The sequence below is a fragment of the Lagopus muta genome, chromosome 1 (assembly GCF_023343835.1).
Source record: "Lagopus muta isolate bLagMut1 chromosome 1, bLagMut1 primary, whole genome shotgun sequence".
Lineage (NCBI taxonomy): Eukaryota > Metazoa > Chordata > Aves > Galliformes > Phasianidae > Lagopus > Lagopus muta.
Genome location: NC_064433.1, coordinates 168,525,495 through 168,550,645, shown reverse-complemented (window position 1 = coordinate 168,550,645; position 25,151 = coordinate 168,525,495). Strand labels below are relative to the sequence as shown.

General features: G+C 40.0%; 1 protein-coding gene across 6 annotated transcripts; it reads left to right on the top strand.

Moving 5' to 3' along the window:
• The first annotated feature begins 47 nt into the window (after positions 1 to 47).
• Positions 48 to 25,151, top strand: NEK5 (NIMA related kinase 5). Of its 6 annotated transcripts, none has more exons than XM_048927733.1 (23): positions 52 to 93; positions 2,112 to 2,252; positions 3,978 to 4,074; positions 6,123 to 6,220; positions 7,772 to 7,855; positions 7,963 to 8,033; positions 10,083 to 10,169; positions 10,994 to 11,048; positions 11,956 to 12,156; positions 12,252 to 12,324; positions 12,877 to 13,007; positions 14,789 to 14,988; positions 15,823 to 15,889; positions 16,226 to 16,345; positions 16,475 to 16,558; positions 16,682 to 16,786; positions 18,224 to 18,304; positions 19,031 to 19,099; positions 19,217 to 19,340; positions 19,537 to 19,674; positions 20,661 to 20,798; positions 23,212 to 23,299; positions 23,688 to 25,151. In XM_048927733.1, exons 2-23 carry the CDS (start codon positions 2,136 to 2,138, stop codon positions 23,944 to 23,946), a joined length of 2,487 nt encoding a protein of 828 aa, XP_048783690.1. In that variant the 5' UTR covers positions 52 to 93; positions 2,112 to 2,135; the 3' UTR covers positions 23,947 to 25,151. The 6 variants fall into 6 exon arrangements, with proteins under 6 accessions (XP_048783720.1, XP_048783690.1, XP_048783710.1 ...); XM_048927744.1 differs by lacking the exon at positions 52 to 93 and adding an exon at positions 186 to 307; XM_048927753.1 differs by lacking the exon at positions 20,661 to 20,798.

Genomic DNA, 25,151 nt, shown 5'->3' with positions numbered 1-25,151 from the left:
CGCGGCTCCAGGCCCACCTGGAAGTCTCCTCCTCCTCCGCTTTCTCCTCCTCCTGCTGGCCGCGGTGCTCCGGAGCCGGCTGGGCGCACGCAGGTACCGCGGTCCGCCGTTCGGGCCGAGCCCGACGGCGGGGCACGAGCCCAGGGAAGAAGGGCCCGCGCGGCGCGCCCCGTCGCCATGACGACGGCACCACAGCGGGCGGGAGGGAGCGATGGGGGAGCCGTGGCCGCCGAGCTGCCTCCTCACAGCTGGTGTCCCCGGCAGGGAGCTCCGTCAGTGCCGGCCTGGGGCCTCGTCCCGCGGAGAGGTGGCTCGGGGGGGAGTGGGAGGCGGCGCGAGTGGGTGCGAGGGTCCCATAGATTGAGGGAGCTGCCTGCTGTTCCTGAGAGGAACAGCGAGGTTGTCTGCAGACCTCCCCTGGCAACTTGTAGTCCAGCTAATACATACAACTTCAAGGCGTGTGCGTCTATTAGCCGTGTTAGTTTGCTTGCACATGGGTTGCAAATACCTTTGGCTGTTATTGCCAGGAGTGCAAGCTAAATCAACAAGCAGCGTGTTCTGTGTTTATTTTGCCCGTTAAAGAACAAGTGTGTAGAATTGGTAACCTCTAAATATCATCAAACTCCCAAATCATTAGTCTCACATTGTATTTTATGCTGCCTTTTCTTCTTTCTTTCTTTCTTTTAATTTTAGTTTGTTCTGGGAGCATGCTGCTAGTCCTGTTTAATATCTTTATTGATGATTTGGATGAGAGGGTTGAGTGCATCCTTAATAAGTTTTCAGATGACACAAGATGGCTGAAAGTGTTGATCTGCCCCAGGATAGCAAGGCCCTACAGAGTGTCACTGGGCTGAAGCCAATGGAATGAGGTTCAACAAGACCAAGTGCCAGGTCCTGCATTTTGGCCACAACAACCCCAGGCAATGCTACAGGCTTGGAGCAGAGTGGCTGGAAGACTGTAGAAGAAATAGACCTGGGAGCGTTGGTTGATGCTTGGCTCAACATGAGCCAGCAGTGTGCCCAGGTGGCCAAGAAGGCCCTTGGCATCCTGGCTTGCATCAGAAATAGTGCAGCCAGTTGGAGCAGGGAGGTGATCGTCCCTCTGTATTCAGCTCTGGTGAGGCTGCACCTTGAATAGAGTCACGGAATCACAGAATCATAGAATGGTTTGGGTTGGAAGGAACCTTTAAGATCATCTAGTTCCAACCCTCTGCTATAGGCAGGGGCATCTCCCTCTAGACCAAGTTGCTCAAAGCCTCATCCAGCCTGGCCTTGAATGCTTCCAGGGAAGGGGCATGTGCAGCCTCTCTGAACAACCTGTTCCAGTGTCTCACCACCCTCACAGTAAAGACTTACCTCTTAATGTCTGGTATAAATCTATTCTTTGCATACTGTGTTCAGTTTTGGGCCCGTCAGTACAAGTAAGATATTGAGGCCATGGAGCGTGTCCAGAGAAGGGCAACAAAGCTGTGAAGGGTTTGAAAAACAAGTCTTATGGGGAATAGCTGAGGGAACTGGGATTGTGGAATCTGAATGAAAGAAAGCTCAGGAGAGACCTTAATGCTCTCTACAGCTGCCTGAAAAGAGGTGGTGGTGAGGCAGGAGTCAGTCTGTTTTCCTGTGTAACAAGCAATATGCTTTAAGTTGCACCAGCAAAGTTTCAGCTTGGATATTAGGAAGAACTTCTCAGAAAGAGTGGTGATGTGGTGATGCATTGAAGCACATTGCCCAGGGAGGTGGAGGAGTTGCCATCCCTGCAGGTGTTCATGAAATGTGTGGATATGGCACTGAAGGACACTGGGTGTCATGGGAATGGACTGATGGTTGAACTGGATAATCTTAGTGATCTTTTCCAGCATTAATGATTCTACAGTTCTGTGTTTCAATCTTTCCTTTAATTGATGCTTATTGAAAGTGCAGGTCCACAATCGTTTGCAGACTTCCAGAAGCTAACAGTTGGAGGCAGCATCAGCAGCAGTAATAAAAATATGATATAAATGTGCAGAAAGTTCCAGCACTGTAAGGCAGTCTCTATTTTGGCAGTCCATACTCAGATGTTACAGCACTGACATATATACATGCTATACTAACTTGGGTATTTTTTTTTTTAGCTACTGCTTTAAAACAGAGACTTCATGGATAAATACAAAATCCTTAAAAAAATTGGAGAAGGATCTTTCGGCAAAATATTCTTGGCGAAAGCAAAAGTGGATGATGAGCAATGTGTTATCAAGGAGATTGATTTAACTGAGGTAAAACAGCAAAACCTGGATGATAACAGTAGTTACTGACCAAATTGTGATGATTGCATTCTGCTAGCATGTGTACTTGGGTGAAGTCTTACCACATTTGTAGATGTTCTTCAAAGGCATAGTTAAACTTTTTGGACTCTGTGCTCTTTGACTGCCATTTTAGTGATTTTTCAAATTTAGAGTAAATATTTTGGTATTAACACTTTGTTTTTCACTGTGTGTGTGTTTTTTTTTCCTTTTCAAAGCTGTGCTTACTAAACATTATAGTACCCGATTTAACTTTTATAGCAGATGATTCAGCTACAATGACATTTTGCTAATGAATTGACAAGGCACGATTCTGTGACACATTTCTATCAACTTTTCCATTTCCTTTTTTTTTTTTTTTTCCCACATCCATGTTTTCAGACATGAGTAATTTACAGCGGAGCCCTTCCAATTCTCATTTATTGTGTGTGGCAGTTTGGTTTGTCTAACTGTATAACTCTATTTGTATAACTCAAAATGTTCATTCTGTAGTTGTCATCTCAGTTACTTGGTTGGGCTTGGGCCTGCTTTAGAAGAACAAGGATGCTGTTTGTTGTGCTTGAGAATTCTGTTCTAGACTGAGGTGAATTGGGCCATAGAAGTGCTGTGTTTCTTTCTGTGGGCTGCAAAGAGTGGCTAGCCCAGGTATCAGAGTAATGTCCTCCTATATCTACTTCCAGAAGGACAGGCAGTTGAACTCCCAGGAATTTCAACAGTCATTTTCATTGGGTATCTACGTGCTTGTGACAGGTCTTGTGTTCTGGGCCACACCAGTGAATTTATGGTGTGTGAGAGAACCATAATAGAAGAAAACTGGTATGTATGAGGCCTAGAAGGAACTATATAACCTGCAGATTCAAGCCCAGAAAAAAAAATTGATTTGATTTGGTCATCTCTAATCTTGTATTTCAGTGTATGCAAAACAGAAAGAAAAAAAAGTAAATATTTTCTTGTAGTTTATCCCAGCTGTTAAACAAGAGCTGGTTACAGAAAATTCTGACTCTGAAGTTGTAAAATTTGTCTGATGTTTAGAGTGTGTTTCTTTCTTGTATGAGCTGTGTCTCTGTGTGTCTTTTCGCCTTCTGACTTTTGAATCTTTTAGGGTTACATTTCAAATTTGTTTCTTAAGAAGGAGAGTAGGAGACTTATTTTTACAAATGAAATAGGGCACTTTAATAGAATCTGTGTACTCTGAAGCATGAGTTTTAAAGGAATTATATTGGTAAAAATGTAATTGCAACCAAACACGTCTTCTATTAACTGTAATAGGGTAAAGATTTTGCTTGAAGTGTTGCAAGAACTCATAACAGTTGTAAAACAGAACTTTATTTTTTTGAAATTACCCTTATTAAGAATACAGAATCACCCTGACCTGTACTCTTCAAATATATAAAGTTTAACTTTTTGTTAACTTTGTTAACTTTTTCATCAACTTAGTAGTAGCATTTGTGCAAAAAGTTTAAAGCTGTCCATTTGCCCATGTGTAAGATGTCATCATTTGATAACGTTCCAGTGCATTTCCAAACATCTGCTGCAAATGGGTATTTCAAACTGTATGTACATCGTGTTTTATAATGTTTCTGCATCACCTTGTGGCAGTCTTCCTGTATTGGTAGGAATGCTTTGACACCAATGTAACTGCTTTTGGAAAGAGTTAAGTATATCACTGCTAGCATACAGTTTCTTAATTCTTTGTAGATGCCTGTGAAAGAAAAAGAAGCCTCTCAGAAAGAAGTCATTCTCCTGGCCAAGATGAAGCATGCAAATATAGTAACCTTCTATGCTTCTTTGCAAGGTTTACTTTTAACATTTGTGTTTTATTTGTGACCGTAGGAGTGAAAGGCAGCAAAGTCTAGTTTGTTCTTACTGACCAACAGGAAGTGTGGGCCCAGCACCTTATTTATCAGTAGGGACCACTTCCAGCTCCTAAAAATGAACACAAGGTATCAGCTTTAGTCACTACTTTCTCTCTTCACTGAGTGGATGGGACATAAAGATCAAATGCTAGATCCTGGGATCTCTGCATTGCTTTAGCTGAACTTTAATCTTGACCTTCAGCAGATATCCAGAGTTCTGTAAGACTTTCTCAGGATCTTCAATGGAAGAGTGCTTTGGAGTACTGCAGGAAATAGGTCCTGTGGGCCTTTGACTTATGGGATACCACACTCTGAGGTATCCCTAAGCTTGCAGAAATGTTTTAGCTTAGAATTTGAGGCTGAAAGAGAGAGCAGAGTGGCTTTCAGACAGAGGTTGATGCTGGATTTTGGAGGGCCTCTGAAGAAAAATGAAGGCTGGTGTCCATAGGGAGCATGCAGTTAATGTATGATGCAGGTAGAACTTACTGTACACCCTGAGACCCCACAGTGGGGTTGGGGCTCCTTGGGGTCCACAATCTCACAGGCTTTTGGGTCTGGGACCAGAACTGGGGCTGTAAGAGGTTAACACAGGGTGGGGTTTGGGAGTGTGTTGAACACTTCCCAGATTTCAGGAGCAAAAGCCTTACAAGTCAGTGATAGCTGCAGTTTACAGCTATTGCTTGGGAATGGAAACAAATGAGGACCCAGGTTTACTTTCACAGAATCACAGAATCACAGAATTGTAGGGGTTGGAAGGGACCTCCAGAGATCATCGAGTCCAACTCCCCTGCCAAAGCAGGTTTTTTGGGTCCTTCCCTTTTGAGATGGGGACTCAATCAACCAAGATTTGCATCTCCCTTTTCATTTTAGAGCTGGAAGTGATCCCAAGTACTGGTGAAAGCTCAGCTTTGACGTAAGGTTAGTACTGGGCAGTGCAACAATCTTTGTCCCAGGTTATTCTGTGATTCCTAGAGGCCCACAGGGAGAAGGGTGTTTGTGCTGGAGGAAGTGAAGCTTCCGTGGCTCAAGTTATTCTAGGATTTTCTGAGTTCACTGTAAGAAGAGAACCAGTAGCCACAAAGAGGATTGTCCTCTCCTGAATATTTGTTTGAAGATGGGTACCTGTTTCTAACAAAGACTGGGATCAGGCTGTGAGCTGGGACAAGGTAAAGGCCTGCCAACTGTCCAGGACTTGTGGGATTATGTTACTGTTGGTTACTAAGACAGGAATCTTTTCCATGTCAACAATAAGCTCATGATTACTCATAATTCGCAGTTATTCATAATTACTGCATGTGTCCATCCCTGATTTTAATGCAGTTTCTACATGCAGTCGTGTTTTCCTGTTGTGAGGGAAGGAAAGCTTTATAAAGTCAGAGTTGACAAAGGACTGAAAGAGATGGAAGGAAGGCTGTTCTTCATAAAAGCTAACTCCCTATATTTATTTTTCCTGCTGACTTCTGTCATAAGGAATGCCTTGTGGAATGAATGCTGTACTTACTGCTTTTGTTCAGATTGTTTTATGTGATCAGGATTATAAATATTTCAGGGAACATGCTCATCTGGTAGTCCTCTGGACTCCAGAAAAATCAGAACAGGGTGAGTTCTCATAGTAAACAGCACCTGGTGTTTATTTCTGCTATTGAACTGCTGCTTTCAGCCTTTTCCATAGCACTGACTGTATACTTATTTTTTATTGGGAAATTAGCATTAGCTGTAAGAATATCTGGCTTCTTCTATCAGTGTGGTTTCTTGAGGTGTATCTCATGTATTTAATGTACTGGTGAATCTCCATTTAAATAAATGTTCATGTCTTTCTTACTTTTGCATCAGGTGACACTGGAGGTATCAGTGTTTAATCAGTCACTCTTTGAAATGGAGGAGTAGGTAGAGGATTAATTCTCTTAATAGAAAGACTGTAAAAATGTGAATAATTTATTGCTGTATTAATGAATAATAAAGGAAAAAAGTATACTTTTCCTTTCAGAAGAAAACAAGCTGTATATTGTGATGGAATACTGTGATGGTGGAGATTTGATGAAGAGGATAAATATGCAGCACGGAGTACTGTTTGAGGAGGACCAGGTGAAACCAGTTAACCAAGGACATATTATGTCAAATGTTGTTTGAATTGTCCAGTCCTAGCAACTGTTTCTGTTATGAACTGTTACAAAAACTGAACATTTCTTCGATGAGTTTAAAGGCAGTTCAGAGTTTGCTTTTTACACTATTTTAAGATCTTACATGAATTTATTAACAGTATTTTGATGCCAGTTTTATTCCTCTTCCCTTTATTCCCTCCATCGTGAAGGCACATTCCATTTAGATAAGCAGTATACCCGCTCAGCCAGGTTTATTTTACAAGGTGTTTTGGAGTTACAAGGGGATATATGATGTATGAGTTCCTCATTCTGGTGTGATTTGCATCATGACATATCGTGCTTTAGAATGAAGTCAGTGGTAAATCTCCCATTCATTTTATTTGGGTTAGGTGTTTTCTGGTGCCATTTAAATTGTTAAGCCAACCCAAAGAAACAAGGCCAGAATTCTGATTGCTTTTGGAGCATATTCACATGTGTTTTAATTTGTAAATAGGTTTGTTTGAGTGGTATTGCAGCTCACAGAAACAGAAGTTCCACTACTTAGCCTGCTCCTTGATCTTTTAAGTAGCATTAAGCATTCTGAGGGAAATCTTCCTACATATTGGACTTCGTATATTCAACTCGTTATTTAATTGCATGTAGTCTTCTGCTCTTGCAGTTACAATGAAAACTTGTCTAGATACTGGATAGACATATCTAACCTGTTAGCAGAAATGTACTCTAAATTTTATGACATTACTTCTTGCTTAAATTGGAAAAGAGGAACTCTTTTTTAGCGTAGTATTTATCTATTTATTGTATCAGCTCCACTCAGGGAATCATCTGTGAAACAGAAAGCATTTCTGCATAAAAGATTATATAAACTCAATTAAAGTCTTCCAGGACCTTCAGTTTTCCTGAAGAGAGAAACATGTAAGCAAGTCTTACTTTTGTTTCTGAATTAAATCCAGTGGCTCTTATTCAATAAAAACCATGTATAACTGAAGTTGGATATAGACTTAAGAACTATCTGGGGTTAAGGATAAACTTGTGTGATTACTTAATAACCAAGTTCTTTCATAGCTCTGTTTTTTAACCACATTTCAGACCTGCTTCCTCTTGTTTCTTTTTCTCCAGACCACATTTGGTACAACTACAAGTATTATAACTGTTTGGTATGGTATCCATTGCTGAGGATTTGGATGACACTACCCAATTCTGCTTTAGTTGTTGTTGTTAACTCATTTCTAAAGATCTAGTCTTCTTTCTCTCCTTTGACATAATTATTCAGTCCATACTCAAGTGATGGTCTTGTCACAGTCAATGAAAACTTGACTGGGTTAAAGAAAGTGGGAGCAGGTATTTATATCCATCTCTTGATAGCACTGAAAAAAAAGGAAAAGTCTATGGCATTGATTTTAGTCATTTGAAAGTATTATTTCTTACTGTTTTCTATCATCTGTTCTCTATGTATTTTAGATTTTGTTGTTGTCTTTGTTGTATGTATTTCATCCACACAAATTTACAGATATCTGTCCATTTATCTTTACTGCAGATTTTGAGTTGGTTTGTACAGATCTCCTTGGGCTTGAAGCACATTCATGACAGGAAGATTTTACACAGAGACATAAAATCACAGGTAGTAAAAGTGAGATGGGAAAAGGAGTGATTTTATCTTGTGAAAAATATGCTCAGGAAGCTCTGCTTGGTTTCATTTTCGCCTATCAGTTTCTTCTTCTTTTTCAGAACATTTTTCTTAGTAGTAACGGGAAGGTAGCAAAGCTTGGAGACTTTGGCATAGCAAGACAGTTGAATGAGTAAGTACCTTTTGTATTTTGTATGAGATCTACACCAAGTATGACTATTTTTTGAACGTTTGGAATGTAACCTGCATGGGAAAATTGTCTGTGAATTATGCTTGGTCTAGAATATGAAAAGTCTGTCACTGTATTTTTTCCCATTATCCTGTAATGTGCCATGGTGCTTGAAGCCACAGATCCTTATAACTCTCATCATAGGCTGTTTCTCATCCTATGCTACATAGAGTGGAGAAGCCTCCATCTTTCACTGTTTGTTAAAAAAGGACTAGAACCCCTCCTCTGAAACGTTGAATTCAATGGCATATCATGGCTTGCATCCATGTGGCTGAACTCTGTTCTCTCAAAGACAGTGGTCTGTCTTATCTTTACTGACTCAGGACCAGTGTGCCTTAGCCTATGTAGTAGCCAGACATTGTTTAGGGAAAGGCTTTTTGGCCAACACGTGCCAGGGGTCATGCTAATTAATTGAATTTGGTCCCTTTTTTAGCCTCTTGATAGCTCTGACCTTGGCAGAATCTTTTGCCAATGATGTTCTGGTGTTTCATTAGGTATCTTATGGAAAGATAATTTCCTCTGTTCATCATTTTGTAGGTTATCCTTCTGTTATCAGTCCTTAGGTGCTTTGTACTCCACCTGATGCAGTGTACTTGTAACTTCTCCCATCCCTAAACTAAATTAATCTAAGCTTAATCATGTTACTGCATACGCAATAACAGTAAAGGGAGCAGATAGCTTTAGCCAGCATAGACAATTTGTGCATTCTCTTCAGATGTACTTAGCTGTGTTCATGTGTGAAATCCCTTTATGTATTCGTCACATGAATGTGCAGCACATGTAATGTCTGTCAAGGCCCTGTCAGATTGGCTTTGGACTGAAGCCTGCATAACCTTGTAAGTTTGTGGTACATCAGAGCTGGGAGGTCTCAATGAGAGCTGGAGTATAATGAACTTATTTTGGTAGTATCTTCATCTAAGCTTCCTTATCTGCAGGGATATGCTGTGCCATTATTTTAGCTGCAGTCTCCATCATCACTAATACCTTTGTGGTGTGCCCCTTTTTGAAGCACAAACCCACTGGCAAAGCCTCAGCTCCTCACATGTAAAATACGAGTGCTGGAAACGCCTACCTTCAGAAGTGTTCTGAGGATACCTGCTTTGAGGCTTGGTCCTACATGGTTGATAGGAAGTAAACTCCAGAACTGGAGTACTGAATAGGCATCAGGGACTATAGGGACAAAAATATTTGGGGCTCTATAGAACCTTTTCTTGTATAACAAGTGATTTTAATTTCTGAGTCTCTTTTCTCCCCCTCATCTGTGATACACAAAGGCATTTTCATCTCCATTCTCCACTTCCAACTGCCAGATAGTGTCCAATATTTGTACTTTCAGTTCAGTGTCCTTGCCACCTCTGGCACTCAGAGTTCTCTGTAAAAAGTGTCACTTCCAACTTTAACTGACATCTAGTGCACAGTGAGAGCAATCACAGTCTGTGAGTACCTTCTGACTTCCCAGTGACTCTTGATGACACCCACAGCATAGATGTCTGAAAGAATGTGAAATGAATCCAGGTGGTGTTATTTGGCTATTTACCTACATAACAAGTCAGCAGCAAAGATGGAAACAGAATTCACATACTTCTGCTTTAGTTTCTGAACAACACTTCCTCCTTTATCTTGCTTGCATGACTGACTACCACTTAAATATTCTTACTTCAAAGTCAGAGACTTCTCATATTTTGATGTGTAATTGATGGCTTTCAGAATTTTATGCTAATGATAATAATTCCTTGAAAATGTTGATTACAGTGCTGATAAAAAGTGGGGGAAAGACAATTCTTGTGCTTTCTGTTGAAATGCAAGCACTGTATTAAAATAGTTGGTCATTTTTACAGAGAAATGGGAAATGCTTCTGTTTTTCTTGGAGTGTTCCATTGAGCTATTACTCAACCACTTTGAGAGCAGCTATGATATGCCCCGTGGAGTCTAACTCGATTGCTTGCAGACATTTTCAGTGTATAAGCCTTTTTGTTTATTGTGTTTCATTAGCACGACAGAGTTTGCCTGTACATGCATAGGGACCCCCTATTATCTGTCACCAGAGATCTGTGAAAATCGACCATATAACAATAAAACGTAAGTCTCTGTTTTCTTCATATGCTTGTGCATGAGGGTGTGCAGTCATGAGGTGACTTATTTTCATCATGTTGTGGTTCAAATTAGTATTTCTGCAGGACACCAGAAACTTCACACGTATCAGCTAGAGACAGCTTTGTTCTTCAGTCTTGGTAGGAACATTAAGCAGACATGGTTTGTAGCATGTGCCTTTTCCAATGATAAGGATAGTACCTGGTTAGGTACCACAGAAACATTGGTGCTACAATTGAAAAAAAAAAGAACAGATGTAAGGTTTATATTTTCAGTGCATCTTAAGAAGAAACAAAAGGTGCACTGATACTCATGTCTGATGGAATAATGCTTGTAAATCTGTGGCACAGATAACCTCTCTAGAGAGGTTTGCTGTCTGCTGGGGGCCTGCATTGAGAGCATTGAGAAGAGGCTATCAGGATATCAGGTATGATAAAGGTAGCTGACTGCTATCCCTGCCTGGTCTTTCAAGCTAGGTTGCATGAGACTGCAACCAGGATATTAAAAAATATCAAAAAAATCTTTACATCCCTTGGGAAGGTGTTGAAGGAATCAGCAGTGCAGGTGGTGTTCTCCTCAGTCCTTCCATTTGAAGACTGGGATCTGAGCAGGGGGAGGATGGATCTTTGCCTGTGTTGGCAATTCTGCCTGTGGCAAAGGCATTGGAACTTGATGATCCTTCTGGTCCCTTCCAATCCAAGGCATTTTTTGATTCTAAGATTCTATAATTTTGAGAGCTGAAAAGAGATACTGATTACACGTAAATAAATATTAGTGGCTTTTCATGAAACTTTAATTCCTTTTGTTCACAGAGATATTTGGTCTCTTGGCTGTGTGCTCTATGAGCTATGTGCACTGAAGCATCCTGTAAGTACCTTATAATTAGATCAGTATCATATTATTAAAAAGAAAGTGGACAGCCTAGAAAATTTGTAGAAATAAGAGCATTAATTAACTATTGGAATTGATATTTAAGCATGACTGCCAGTGTTTAATTTTTTGTATTGTGTCTGTTTTGTGCTTACCAAACTACAATGTATTGTGATTGAGTCAGCTGAGTTGCATCAGTAATGAAAAATCAGCTTGTACCTTGGTTCCTGAGAACACAGAACACAGAGGATAAGTTGTGTGAACTGAGGCTTTGAAGCTGAATGCTGTGAAGACAGTATGTATGCAGGTCTCTGCTTAACAGCTTTTGGCAAAATTAATCTTGGGTATTTCTGGAAAAATTATGTCTGTGTTGCTGTATAGCAGTAGAATATGAAAAACTTCCGAGTACCAAAGCTAGCACACCTCCTGAGTCACACAGCAGAAATAAGGAACATAACCAGAAAATCCATTAAAAAAGTGCCTATGTTAATTTTTCTTCAGCAAACTAGAGATGATGAGAACTGATTTCTGAAGAGATTGCACAGCACAGAGCTGCTGTCAGCAAGTGCCTTTTTTCATGTCGAGATATCGGCAGTAGGGCGACAAAGAACAGTCTCAAGTTTCACCAGGGGAAGTTCAGGTTGGGTATTAGGGGGAAAATCTTCTTTGAAAGAGTGGTCAGGCACTGGAATGGGCTGTCCAGGCTGTCACTGTCCCTGGAGATGTTCAAGAAACATGTAGATGTGATGTTAAGGAGCATGGTTTAGTGGACAGCACTGGCGGTAGGAGGATGGTTGGGCTAGATGATCTTAGAGGTCTTTTCCAACCATAGTGATTCGATGATTCTAAGGCATCACTTCCAACCAGCAGTACTGTCACCTTTTTATGTTTTTCACTGATCAAGTTTGAAGGCAATAGTTTGCATCAGCTGGTGCTGAAGATCTGCAGAGGATATTTTCACCCAGTGTCTCCCAGATATTCGTATGATCTGAGGATGTTAATTTCCCAGTTGTTTAAAATATCTCCGAGAGATCGACCATCTATCACTTCTATTTTAAGGAAGCCCTTCTTGCAGAAGCTTGTTCTAAGACATTTGCCCCCAGAGGTGAGTACCTTGTAATGCTGCTTGGCAAGAGGAGAATGTGTATCATAGTATAAAACAGTTCTGTCAGATACTTACGTTGCTTATTGTTAACACAGGAAGAACTCAGTCACACTGTGATACAGAGAAGGAAGCCTTCAGGATCACTGCCTGAAGTCAAGATGATGCCAGGTAATGGTAATATTACTTAACATTGGTTCTACACTAGTGTTTGTTAGTTACGATGTGGTTGATGGTGATAACTTTCACCAGCAGTCTTTATTGCACATTTGGATATAAGAGTTTCAACCAAATCTGAAAATAATACAAGGAGAGAACTGAAATAGCAGAAACATTCACCCTAGACAGTGCATCACTATCCTACCTGTTCAGGAAGAGACCACAGATCATTTGCAGCACTCAGTTAGAAAAGCTGCCATGTGGTTCTGGTTTACACAGGTCTCCCTTTTATTTATTGTACTTCTTTGCAAAACTGATTAGTAAAATCCACGTTACGTGAGTGTGACAAATTACACTGTTTCAAAAACATGTCATTCTAAGAATGAAAAGCAGAGTGCTTGGGAACTGAGAGGTATGATAAAATATGATTCTGTGATGAAAGGATGTAAGGAGTGTTTATTATTTCAGCCTGTCAGTGTTAGGTTTATACACCCTACTATGTTTTCCCAGTGCATCATGTAGAAAGCAACGATAGTAACCTTTTAATATTTTATTTTTTAAAAGTTTGTAAGCTTCAAAGAAGGAGAGTCCAGGACCAAATTCTTCCAGGATCTGAAATGGTAGCACCTATGACAACGCAGGAATTATATCAAAGAAATGAATGGAAGCCTTCTTCAAGAGGGCAACAGCTTCAGGTACTGTTCATCCACATTCTCGTAACATTTAATTATCGTAGAAGATAAACTCCTAATGTTAGAAGAGGTCCTATTAAATTCAACCTAATGCCTGCATCCATCATCCAAAAGATGTTAAACTCTATCTGGCCCAGTATTGACCCCTGGGGTGCCTTGCTGGCTAGTGACATCCAGCTGTGTAGCATGATCAGCTCGGAATCAACATGATTCAGCCAGTTTTCAATCTACGTTGCTACTCCTCCAGCACATTCTTGGTCAGCATTTCTTTGAAGATGTTCTGGGAGACAGTACCAAAAGCTATTCTAAAGTCAAGGTAGGCAATAGCTGCTGCTGTCCCTTTGTCTACCAAGCCAGTCATTTCATTGAAAATGGCTATAAGGTCAGTCAAGTGTGATCTTCCTTTTGTAAATTCATACTGACTACTCCTGATCACCTTCTTGTCTTTTGTGTGTCTGTAAATGATTTCCAGGGTAAATTGATGCATCACCTTGCCAGGCATCAAGGTGAGGCTGCCTGGCCTGGAGTTTCCTTCTTCCTGCTTTTTTTGCAAGATAGGAATGACATCTGCTTTCCTTCAGTCCTCAGTCTCCTTTCATGTATGGTCTCATCTATGTTCAGTTTCTGATGTGTTCTCTAGTCTGGTCCTCTTCCACCAAGAGTGTGCCTTCCTTGCTCCAAACTCTCTCCCTGGTCGGAAGGCCCTGGGATTCCTTAAGGCCACGCTTGCTGCTGAAGTCTGAGACAAAGAAGGGATTCAGTAGCTCAGCCTTTTTCATTCTGTAACTGTTCTGTATCACCAGGCATTCACTGCTCACGTTATCAGTTTTCTTATTTAGATGGTCTGATTTAGTTTTCCTGTTGGCATTAGATTGCCATACTCATGGACACCATACTCTAAAATTTCCTATAATGAGGCACAATATGTACCCTTTCTGAAGTTACCTCTTTTTTAGGAATATTACTGGCAGTGGAAAATGTTTCTTCTTACATAGATATGAATCTGTATTGTGCATTAATCTGCACTATGCTGTGGGTAGAGGTGCAAAACAGGGAGGAATAGATAACGTATTTACTGGCTAAGCAAGGGACCCTGAGATGCTTTTTTCAGCTTCTTTTTCATACACCATGTGATGTTTTTAGTCTCCCACTGTGGAAAAGTTCATCGATGTCTTGTTACACTTCTTTTATATCATGCAGCAGCATGTGACCTTTCTCTTGGTTGTTCTTATGAGATGGAAAAGGCAGTCTTGTTGCATGTTAGAGATGCAGGAAAGTTGCATCACAGAAAGGACTTTGAGAAATGAGAAGCTAACTCCCACAGGCAGATAATCAAAGAGATGCTGACACGAGCAGCACAGTGCTCCCCAGAAAACATTAGTCTGTGTGTTTACTGCCCCAAATGATGTCCCACGTTCCCACTGCTGTCACATATAAGACTGTCCTGGAATTATCTCAGTGTTCTGGACTTTGGAACAGTGGTGTGGCTCAAGGACAGCTAAGTTACAGGGCACAAAGCCCTGACTCACACAACATGGGCTGCTGTCTAATCACAGGAGATGATGGAACAGGGAAAAGAGGAGGACAGTAAGATTACATACACCCTGTGTGTAACAAGTTAGGAAGTTTGTGAAACTATTTTGAGAACTACACTAACTGTACTTACACTAATTTGTACAGACTGTATTAAAATGCAACTCAGAATGGGGAGGATAGGAAATAGTTCAGACTGGTACTGATACTAATGAAAACAATTAAATTAACATCCTTTATTATATTTTCAGCCACAGAGCTCCAGATTTAAGATGGCAGAAAGGCCAGAAAACATTAGAGTACATGGCCATTATGGTCATTACTATGATAAACTCGACAATTTGCAAAGGAAAATTAATGCATGTTATGAGCTTTCTCACATCGGCCAAAGAGCAGAGGAATATTATAAACTAAAAGGACAAATTGCACCTCCACCCCCCCCACCTGAATGGTAAACCTTTCTCATTATTTCCTAGTAGTGAACTATCACTCATTATTTTGAGTAATCAGTCTTCCTCTTTAGGTAGCACTGTAATTATAGCTTATGTAATCTTTCCTTCTCTGCTTGGTCTTTGATAATTTTTGCACAGGTTTATTGTACAACACTGGAACTCCTGCTCTTCTCAATCCAGAAGTTCCTTCTGAATGTATTGTCCTGATGTTTGAAATTTCATTATCAAAATGTCTCCCATACCTCATCGAGTGAAGAGTAAAACACAACCTTTCTGTAGACTTTCTGACCATATCAAAGATAAACATTGTCTTTTCCTCCCATCAGAAACAGAAAGAACTAAAGAGCAAAAGCTGTTCTGTACTGAAGGGGATGGAGTGGGAGACAAGCCATGCAAATGTTGTTTTTTTGGAAGCCTATATTTTGGCTTTAGATATAAAGACCTGCTCTTCAGCGGTCTGTGGATTTCAAAGCCTTTCTTTTATAAGGCAGAGGTAGAAACTTTCTGAGAATGCCTGTCCATTGACCACTTCTTTTGAGGATCAGAAAAAATGACTTTATTCTCATTAACATTTTCACATACCGTTTCTCAAATAAAAGGTGAAAAGGTACTCTGCTCTTCAGAAGGCTAATATAACCAAAATAATAGGAAAGGAGCTGCCCAAAGAGCGTATGTTTTCTTTTTGCTGTTATACTGTTGTCTTGTATTTATACATATTTTATCCATACGTATACATTCATGTTGTACAAACAGAGCTGGCAGAGTATTGCTCGTGCACAAGATAGAATCTGTGAAATAAAATGCAGGATAAGGATGTCACTTTCTTCTCTCAGGCCTGCAGAATACCTTCAAAGGCGCTTTGAAGCCCAGCAGTACAAGATTAAAGTGGAAAAACAGCTGGTGAGTGAATACTGAATCACAGAACAAAATCAGTGAAAGAATCTGAATGAAAATCCTCAAGATGTACTGATGTCTTTCTAATAGACTGTAACAGTGACAGGTAGAAAGTTCTGCTCTAGCAAATGTGTTGATCTGCTCTACAGTGGTCATCTTCAGGTTTTATTTTTAATGTAAAACTGTAGCAATGTAAAATTCTACAATGACTCTTACTTCCAAAAATACACACTTGCCTTACTGCACTCCTCAGTGGAAGAGGGAAAGTGAATTCAGTGAGCACTGAAGAAAGGATTCTAAGTGAAAATTCGTTTGCTTTGGGGTTTATTTGTGCCTCCACAGGGGCTGCGGCCATCCTCTGCTGACCCATATCATGACCAAATGCAGATGCAAAACATAAATGAGGAGCATCTCAAAATGCATCAGCAGGACACGTCTAGAAAGAGTGAGATGAAAGAACAGGTAAAGAAGATGTTTTTCTTAGTTGTTTAAAGCTGTTTCCTTACACTTCTCAACAGTGGTGTTCTTTATATTGCTGTTTCTCTATGCCTTTCTAATAAATATGCATTCTAACTTACTGTTGTTTAATAGGAGTACCTGAAACAGTTGCAGAAAATTCGTGAAGAATACCACAGCAATATGAAAGAACTCAGATTAAGAGCAAGGGTACACCAGGTAGCAAAGCAGTCATATTTCCTTTCCTATCAAACATACATGCAGTTGTATTTCCTTTTCCTTTTTTAAGGTAATACACTTAATTAGTAATTGAAATGAAAATTTTATCAATATGTTCCTTAGGAGAATCAAAAAATACAAGATAAAACCTTTCTGGTGAGTCAAGGGAAAACTGAAGACCACTCTGAAACCAAAGATACAGCTGGAATAAGAGGAGAATCACTTGAGGTATGAGTACCATCCTATAGTCTATACAGAACTTTTTATTCATAGTCTTTGATTCACCCTCTGGGACTATTATGGAAAATGTAAAGTCTAAATCTTAACTGATATTTGTACCACATATGAAAATATCCCTTGATTTCCTTCATGAGCAGCCTGGAAAGCTTATTTGGACTAGTTCTAATTCCATTTGGTCACTTCTTCTTCCTCCTATTTAATTATGGAAAGGTACTTCCACCTCATTTCTTCTTGTGGTGTGTTTCTTCTCCTTCCTTTCTGAGTGAAGGAAAGAGGAAATCACTCACTGTAAATCTTCATTAGAATGCTGTACAGAAGATGTATTAAATAAGAGCTCAGAGTAGAACATGAATACTTCTCCTGTAAGGAAGATGCTCACTTGGGGAGTAAGTTACAATCCAGTTTTATGTGGATTTCTTACCTGAACAGAAATTTGGGAGAAGTGGTAGTAAGAAGTGGAGCCAAAGATTTCCATCTGCAGGAATTCATCCCTTCTTCCTCATCAGATGCTTCCAAAACAGCTGCTGGAATGGAGCTTCAGAATCATTCCACTTTTACTTTGAAATACTGCTGTGGTGAAAACCAGATGAGGTTTCCAGACCACATGTGGTTCTACAGCAGTAATTTCATGAGTGAAACACATGAAAGCGTCAACTTGTCAAATTATTTATCAGAGCACAAACTGATGGCTAATTTTGAAAGGAGAACAGCCCTTGTGTAGGTGGTCGGATTCTTAAGCCAGAATTTGTTTCATGTGGTGTAGGACTTCGTGCAGTGTTGAGTAGCAGGGGGCAGATTTCCACATAAAATGGGACAGACATTGCTACCCTACTGCAGTGATTCTTCAGTGATTAATGGATCCTAATTCCAGCTTTTACTAAAATGAAATCCCTTGCTGGGATAGGCTAGGCTATAGGCAACTCCAGCCACAACTGGACAGAAAAGTAAGTTTTATGCCTGTTTGATGTCACCTTAATTTGTGGCACTCCATCAACTGGAGAAACTCCACAGATGTTTCTAAAATGTCGGTGAGTTGTTGTGGCTTCTCCTGGTGTTGATGATGAGCAGATGTACAGCAGATCATTGATAGACCTGTATATAATCATTTTCTTTGCTTTTATGAGGCATGTTCTAACACAGGATTTAGGAATATGCAGAGGAATAATTAAGTAATTTTTAGGTGTTACCAGAAAACAAGATCACATGAAAACTAGACTTTGTACAGGTACAGGTTTCAGTTACAATATTGATTTTCATCATTTCCAAAGTCTGCCAGTATGAAACTAAGCAATGAATGGAATATTCTTAAAGACACATATATGAGGAAATCAATGACTAGGTTTATTACTGAAACAAGTCTTTTTACATAAGGTATATACATATTCTGCTTCCAAATATTTTAAAGTTGTTGTTTTTCTCTCCTAGGGCATGGAAGAAAACTTTAAACAGGTCAGAATCCAGGACAGGCAAGACCAAGAAAATCTAGAGAAGAAATGCAGCAGAAAGGTATCCATACTTACCATAAGTTTTGCCATTTTATTAAATCAGTACAGTGATGCCACAGTAGCTCTGGAAATCAAAGTATTTGAGAACCAATTAGGAGGACCATTTGCTAAGTTTCTGTGACAAGATAGGATGACTAAGAAACATATGGCAGAGCTTTTCAGGTCTTTTGAGGGAGACCCCACTTAAATCTTAGCAGAGAGAAATCAGTCCCCATTTGTTCATCTGAATATCAAACTGCTTGTCTGAACATATTTTTGTTCAACATTATTCTCTGCAATGCTTTTTGAATTGTAAGAGGGGGTAGGAAATAAATGGGAATGCACATGAGACATCAGGAAAGTTTTGGACCATAAAATCATTCTGATGTGGCCTAAAGGTGTTTTGTGAAGTGTTGCACTGAAGCAGATTTTAATAATGGCTGAGAAACAGCAGAAGAACCGACTCAGTGTATCACAAGTATTTAAATTAAATGATTATTAAAGACATCTTTTCTTAAAATCAGTGATGTTCTGCCTTTCTCTACTGAATGCAGTCTTTTGGAAACATCCATAAACTGCTCTTTAGAACAATCTATTTTTGTCTTATTTGATCTTGTTAAAGAAAAATGCTGCTAAACAGAAGTCATTTTTAACAGAGCAATGGTTTTCAAGTTTGTAGTTCTCTATAAACTGTGTGCCTTTAATTATGTACTTTAATATTTTAATGAAGTGTTTGAATTTTCTTTAGGGGGGAGTAAAATTTGAAATTAATTTAGATGTGTGTGTTCCTGAGGAAGACAGCATTCAAGAAGCAGAGGTAGGGTTCAGTTATATTTAAGCACTTACATCAGTAATCTGGAATGGTGACAGTAGCTCCATATCTAAGGTTTAAATATTTTCATGACCATCATTCTCTACCTTGTTTTTTTTCCAGGTACAGGATAAACTCAATGAGATATTAACTTCTGTGGATAGTGAGAATCTTGAAGACAAACTGTTGAATGTTTATGAAAGCCCTATGGACAGGGCCTTGGGAGAATTATCTGGACACCAAACAGGTATTTCGTAGGGAAATTCAATGGACTATGAGTCCTGAAAATAAGGTGAGAGCTAGATAAGTTCAGTAACTGCAAGACATAACAAGTTTATCTGATGTTTCTCTCTCACTTCAATATCTTATACCACTATCAATGTTTCACCCCCTGAAATCTATTTAAAAATGAAATAACTTCTTCCTCTTTTTCTTCTCTCTAGCGTCCAGTGATGCAGGTGATACTGAAACAAAAAGAAAGCATTGGCAAGCTGGAACACCCCAGACACTACTGAAATGTTTAGCCAATATTGATACTTCATCTGTATCTGTATGTCCTACTATGGCTGAAAATGAACTTGGTAAGAAAGTTTTTATGCTTTTCAGTGAGCTAAAGTGGGGAGCTACTAAAATTCAGCCAGACTGCTCATTTAAATACCTCTGCAAACTTTTCCATACCAGAACATTCACATGATCGAACGGGCTTTTAATTGGAAGGACACTGTAATAGCTGAGGTTATTGGATGTGTTAAACCATAGAATGAAAGAATTGCTTTCCCCTCTAATACTGCAGTCATGTTTTGCTGCTCATAAATAGAAAGAGCACAGTTTTAGGAATCACTGTGTGACCTGAGTAATTTGCTGCCAGTCTGCAGTGAATCAACACAGCTTTCTCAGGCGTTGAGCTGATAATACAAAAGAACTCTGGCAGTCTGTGGCCAAAGTCATCCAAGAGCGTGGTGGTGTTCTGGTTTCCCATGCCACAGACTCGTGTTAATACACATCACGAGTGCATCCTTACACAGATATGATTGTGGTGGTTTTCCTTTTCTGAAGAGGTGATTTGTTTACTTTCTTGCAGTACCAGTGCATATATTCCCAGACAGAAAGGTAGCTTCAGTGACTGGGTGCTGTAAACAAAGGACTTGTCCAGCATCCTTGCAATCTCCCAACACCCCAGATACACAGAAACAACCTGAAGAGTTTGCATAGATAGTCAAGACAAAGCAAAATATTGTTAGGATGCCACTTCTTGTTCCTTGCACATTAGGTGATGGGCACAGGGAACAAGAGAAACAGGAACTTTTTGGAAGCTTTTCAGCTCCAAGCCAACAAGTCTGAGAACAAGGACTGCTCAGTGAAGCTCTACCTGTTTATTCCAGGATCAAGTATGCTTATTACTTGAACATAAACACTGGTGTTAAGAAATCTTTAGTGACAAACAGTCCAGAAAGAGCAGTGTTGCACAAAAGGAAGAAATTAGAGTCAAAATCAGTTTAATTCTGGCAAAAGGCAGTGACAAGCCACAGTCATGATTTAGTGACCTGAGAACCTTCCTGTTCTTCAGCTGACCATGTTATTCTGCCTGAAGACATCACAGCAAACAGGAAGCAGTGGAAACAAACAGCCCCAGGGACGCTCCTGAACATCTTAGCAAAAGCAGAGCTCTGTAATGATTCCTTCATCCAGCTTAAAGACGAAATAGGTAGGATGTCTGTTACTGTAAATTACACAAGGTTTTCTTCAGTTACTGTGCTACTGTGCTACTGGCAGAGGACAAGAAGCAGTACTTCTAGAAAATTTAGAAGCAGTTGACAAATGAGAAAAGCATTGGCAGCTTCTGCCAGCAGCTCTGGCTCTGTCCTGCAGCAGTGCAAGTCCTCTTTCAGGATGTAGCTGTTTTCAGCAGATGGGAAAACCTGCTTACCAGCTATCACTTTATGTATAATTCTTCATTTACCTGGGCAGATGAGGTTAAGGTACTACTTGCAACAAGGCAGGAGATAGCACAAACCTGGAATTAGCCTCTGCAGCAGTTGAGATTGAAGAACCTTGTAAAAAAATCTACAAATTTGTGCAAATACATGTATTTCTGTGGAACAGCTGTAAATTGTAGTACATAATGGCTGGTGAGTAGCTTTACATAGTCCATGCTGATACTGCTGACACTGAAACTGATTGCAACTCACTTATGCTGCAGCACACTTCTCTAAAGGAAGAGGCTGCTTTAAAAATGACATTTTCTATGCATCAGCACGTAGCTAAAAGGCAGAGAATTTTCTACAGAAAGATAAATGTAACCAAATGGTGTCGTTTTACACAGAGTTGCCAGTCTACTGAATGTTTAATTGGAAAAGAGGAAGCCAAATAAATTGCATGCACCAAATTTCAATATTTTTAGTGGATCGTGAGAAATATCTTTCATTTGCAGCAGTGCAGACAGCACTCTCTTGCTAATTATGCATCCCATACATGCTCCAATAGAATAACAAGCTTTTGAAAAACTGCTCCATCCTGAAGGCTTAATGAGGCTGAATTACCTTTCTGGAACTGGCTTTAAAGCTTACACATAAAAAAAAAAAGCAAATCACTTTTCATAGACTCACAAGGTTGGAAAGGACCTACAAGATCATCTGGTCCAACCATCCTCCCATCACCTCTGCTACCACAAGCACTAAACCAAATCTCACAGCTCCTCATCCAGGCACCTCTTGAACGCTGCCAGGGACGGCGCCTCCACCACCTCCTCCCTGGGCAGCCATTGCAGTGCCTGACCACTCTCTGAGAGAAAAAGTTCTTCCTCCTGTCTAACCTAAACCTCCTCTGATACAACCTGTGGCCATTTCATTTCATTAATGTCAGCAGCCCATAGAACTAAAGCAAGAATAAGGTCATGTGGGTATTCTTAAGTGCTATTCCTTTGGGCAGTTATATGTTAAAATACCACCCTCCTTCAGTACGCAGTTCTGTCCTGCTACAAAAGTTGTCATTCTGGAATACATTGTTACCCAAACCGACAGATTTCAGTTGGACTACACACAGGATTCATCCCATGTGTACTGAAACAGCCCTTAGAACTGTTCTTCCACTTTTCAGGTTGAAGTTGCCTTCCAGTCTCTAAAAGTGAGCAGTTTCAGTGAATCATAGCTACTCTATTCAAGCAGTAATTTTCAACCTTTCCCACACAGTATTCTCCTAAGTTTTCCACTGAAAATAGAGGCTGTTGTATTTGGTACTTAACCTCCTAACATCAGATCTGCATTCTTACTTACCCTTTATAGTCCTTTGGTTGTGGTCTACAAACGTGCTGGATTACAGAATCACAGAATCACCCGGGTTGGAAGGGACCCCAAGGATCATGTAGTTCCAACCCCCCTGCCTAGCAGGGCCACCAAACATACACATTCAGATCAGGTTGCCCAGGACCCCGTCCAACCTGGCCTTGAACACGTCCAAGGACGGGGCATCCACAACCTCCCTGGGCAGCCTGTTCCAGGGCCTAACCACTCTCCTAGTAAAGAACTTCCCCCTAACATCCAACCTAAATCTTCCCTCCTTCAACTTGGATCCATTTCCCCTAGTCCTGCTGTTGTCAGCCCTTTTGAAGAGTTTACTCCCCTCCTGGGTGTAGGTTCCCTTCAGGTATTGATAGGCTGCAATGAGGTCACCCCACAGCCTTCTCTTCTCCAGGCTGAACAAGCCCAACTCCCTCAGCCTGTCCTCATAGGGGAGGTGCTCCAGCCCCCTGATCATCTTAGTCGCCCTCCTCTGGACCCTTTCCAAAATCTCTATGTCTTTCTTGTACTGAGGGCTCCACACCTGGACACAGTACTCCAGATGGAGCCTCACAAGAGCCGAGTAGAGAGGGACAATCACCTCCCTGTCCCTGCTGACCACCCCTCTCCTGATGGAGCCCAGGATTACACTGAGCTGAAGTTATAAACTGCTGACTAAAACATGTCATCAGGAATAACTGAAGTCGGTTAAGCACAGTACTGACAGTGCTGTATTCAACAAATAAACAAATAAATAAAGCATTTATTTATTTGCTATTATTTTAGATACTATTTTATAACTAGCTAATATGGAAATAAAGACATTAACCTTGTTGCCTTCAGAAGAAAGCAAGGAAGACGATTCAGAAACGTGTGCCTGTGTTGCTGTTGATGAAGGCAGACTTGAGCCAAGATCAGATGATGAAGACACGTAAGTCAAGCACATCAGAAACCAAATTCATACGATGAAGTTTTCATGAGGTGGCAGGATGTATTGCCTGAAGCTCTTTTTCTCCATTCTTTTAAATTCATAACTGAAGAAAACTTGTTTTACAGTCTGCTAATGTACCTTTCAACTCTGTAATTTATTTTCAAGTGCTAACACTGATGTTAAAAACGTTAGGCCTAAGTATTAACATGGCTGGTTCCCATTTAGATAGCAAAAGATCTCACAAAAAGAGGTGAAGAAATAACTTACGTTTTCTATGTAGCTTGTATATTCTTTACAAAGCATTGTAAAAAGTCTCCAAGGCACTGAAACTAGAAACACTTGTAACAACGTACACTTAACGAATACAAATTTCTTGCTTAATTTACAGAAATTTTGCAGACTCTGGAGATGAGCTGAGACATGAGCTGGAAGCAGCTTTGGAAAAAGCAGTAACGTCTTCAGCAGAGAGATGCACAGAGTCTTCTGTGCTTTCAGTACATAAAGATCAAGCTCATGAAGAAAGCACAAGCTTACCTAGCAAGCTACTTGAGAAATCTAATGATGAGTTAGAAAGTAACTGCGGGTCACTTACTTTAGATGCAAATAATGGAAAAAGCAAGCAACAGCTACGTGATGCACAAGAATGATTACTGATTCAAAACACAGTTTTCCTGGAAATGTGAACTACATCAGTAAAATAATAATAAAAAAGAACAGGTAGCTGTCAATAAATTCCAGGTAAATCAATTGCTTTCCAATAGCGTTAAACAATTAAGATGTTTCTTGACATTTTTTAAAGGAAAAAAAATAACAGGCTACTTTTGGGATTACTACATGTTGAAAAACTCCAATCCAGAATTGTGTATGTGATGCACTTTCCTTGATTAATGTAAACTACCTGGGACATCTCTGACACTTGCCTGGGCAACTTCTGACTGCATAGTCTGCAGCCATTTTTATATCATGTCAGAAAGTCTCCCAGTCAGTGTATTTTATTTTCATAGATCAATCAACCTCCCATTTTAAGAAGCTTTTCCAGCTTTTCACAACCCCTCAGTACCATCAGTGCACCTTAGCATTTCATGTAGTTTCATTTACACTGCACTGACTGCACCTCCAACTCAACTTATACAGCAGCAGTAAGTGGGCTTACTGTGCCACGTGTGCATTCCCCAGTTCCTAATAAAACTTAGGACAGGGTTCCAGTGAATTAATTAATTTCCAGTGATTAAACACGCGTTTTTCCAACCATATGTTTTTCACATACAAAATGTCATCAATACAGGTGAAGTTTAAATAGAGGAAAAAAACATGTTCTGAAGTCTGATTTCAGTAGCTTGTTGCCCTTTTCTTGTAGTTCTCAGAACAACCTAAAACACTGTTGTGATGGCTCAAAAAAACCCACAGTGTTTCTCCAGTTTGGATATGAAAATGGATGCTTAATTTAACTTTTTGCTCACTTAGTTCTCAGTGTCATAAGCACTCTTTTAGAGTTGTGAGGTTTGTATTTGTGTGCTATCTAATTATGGTCTCTAATTTAGGCCCTCCTATTTCCTAGGAACAGAAAATCTTTCAGTAGGATAGAACACGAGAAATACTATGCCATACTGTAAAGGATGTGAGGAAAGAGCTAATGTAAGGACTGACAATTATGACACTAAAAAAGCAAGCTAGCAAATTGTATTAGAGGAATTGCTATAGGTAATGAAATCACCAAGACTACATGAGAAACAGCTGCTTACATTTTTCTTCATTAAACGTAACTACATTTTTCTTCTCATGTTGTTGGAGTACTTAACTTTACCAATGGAAGAAACATATATACATATATATGCACCTATCTGTAAAAACA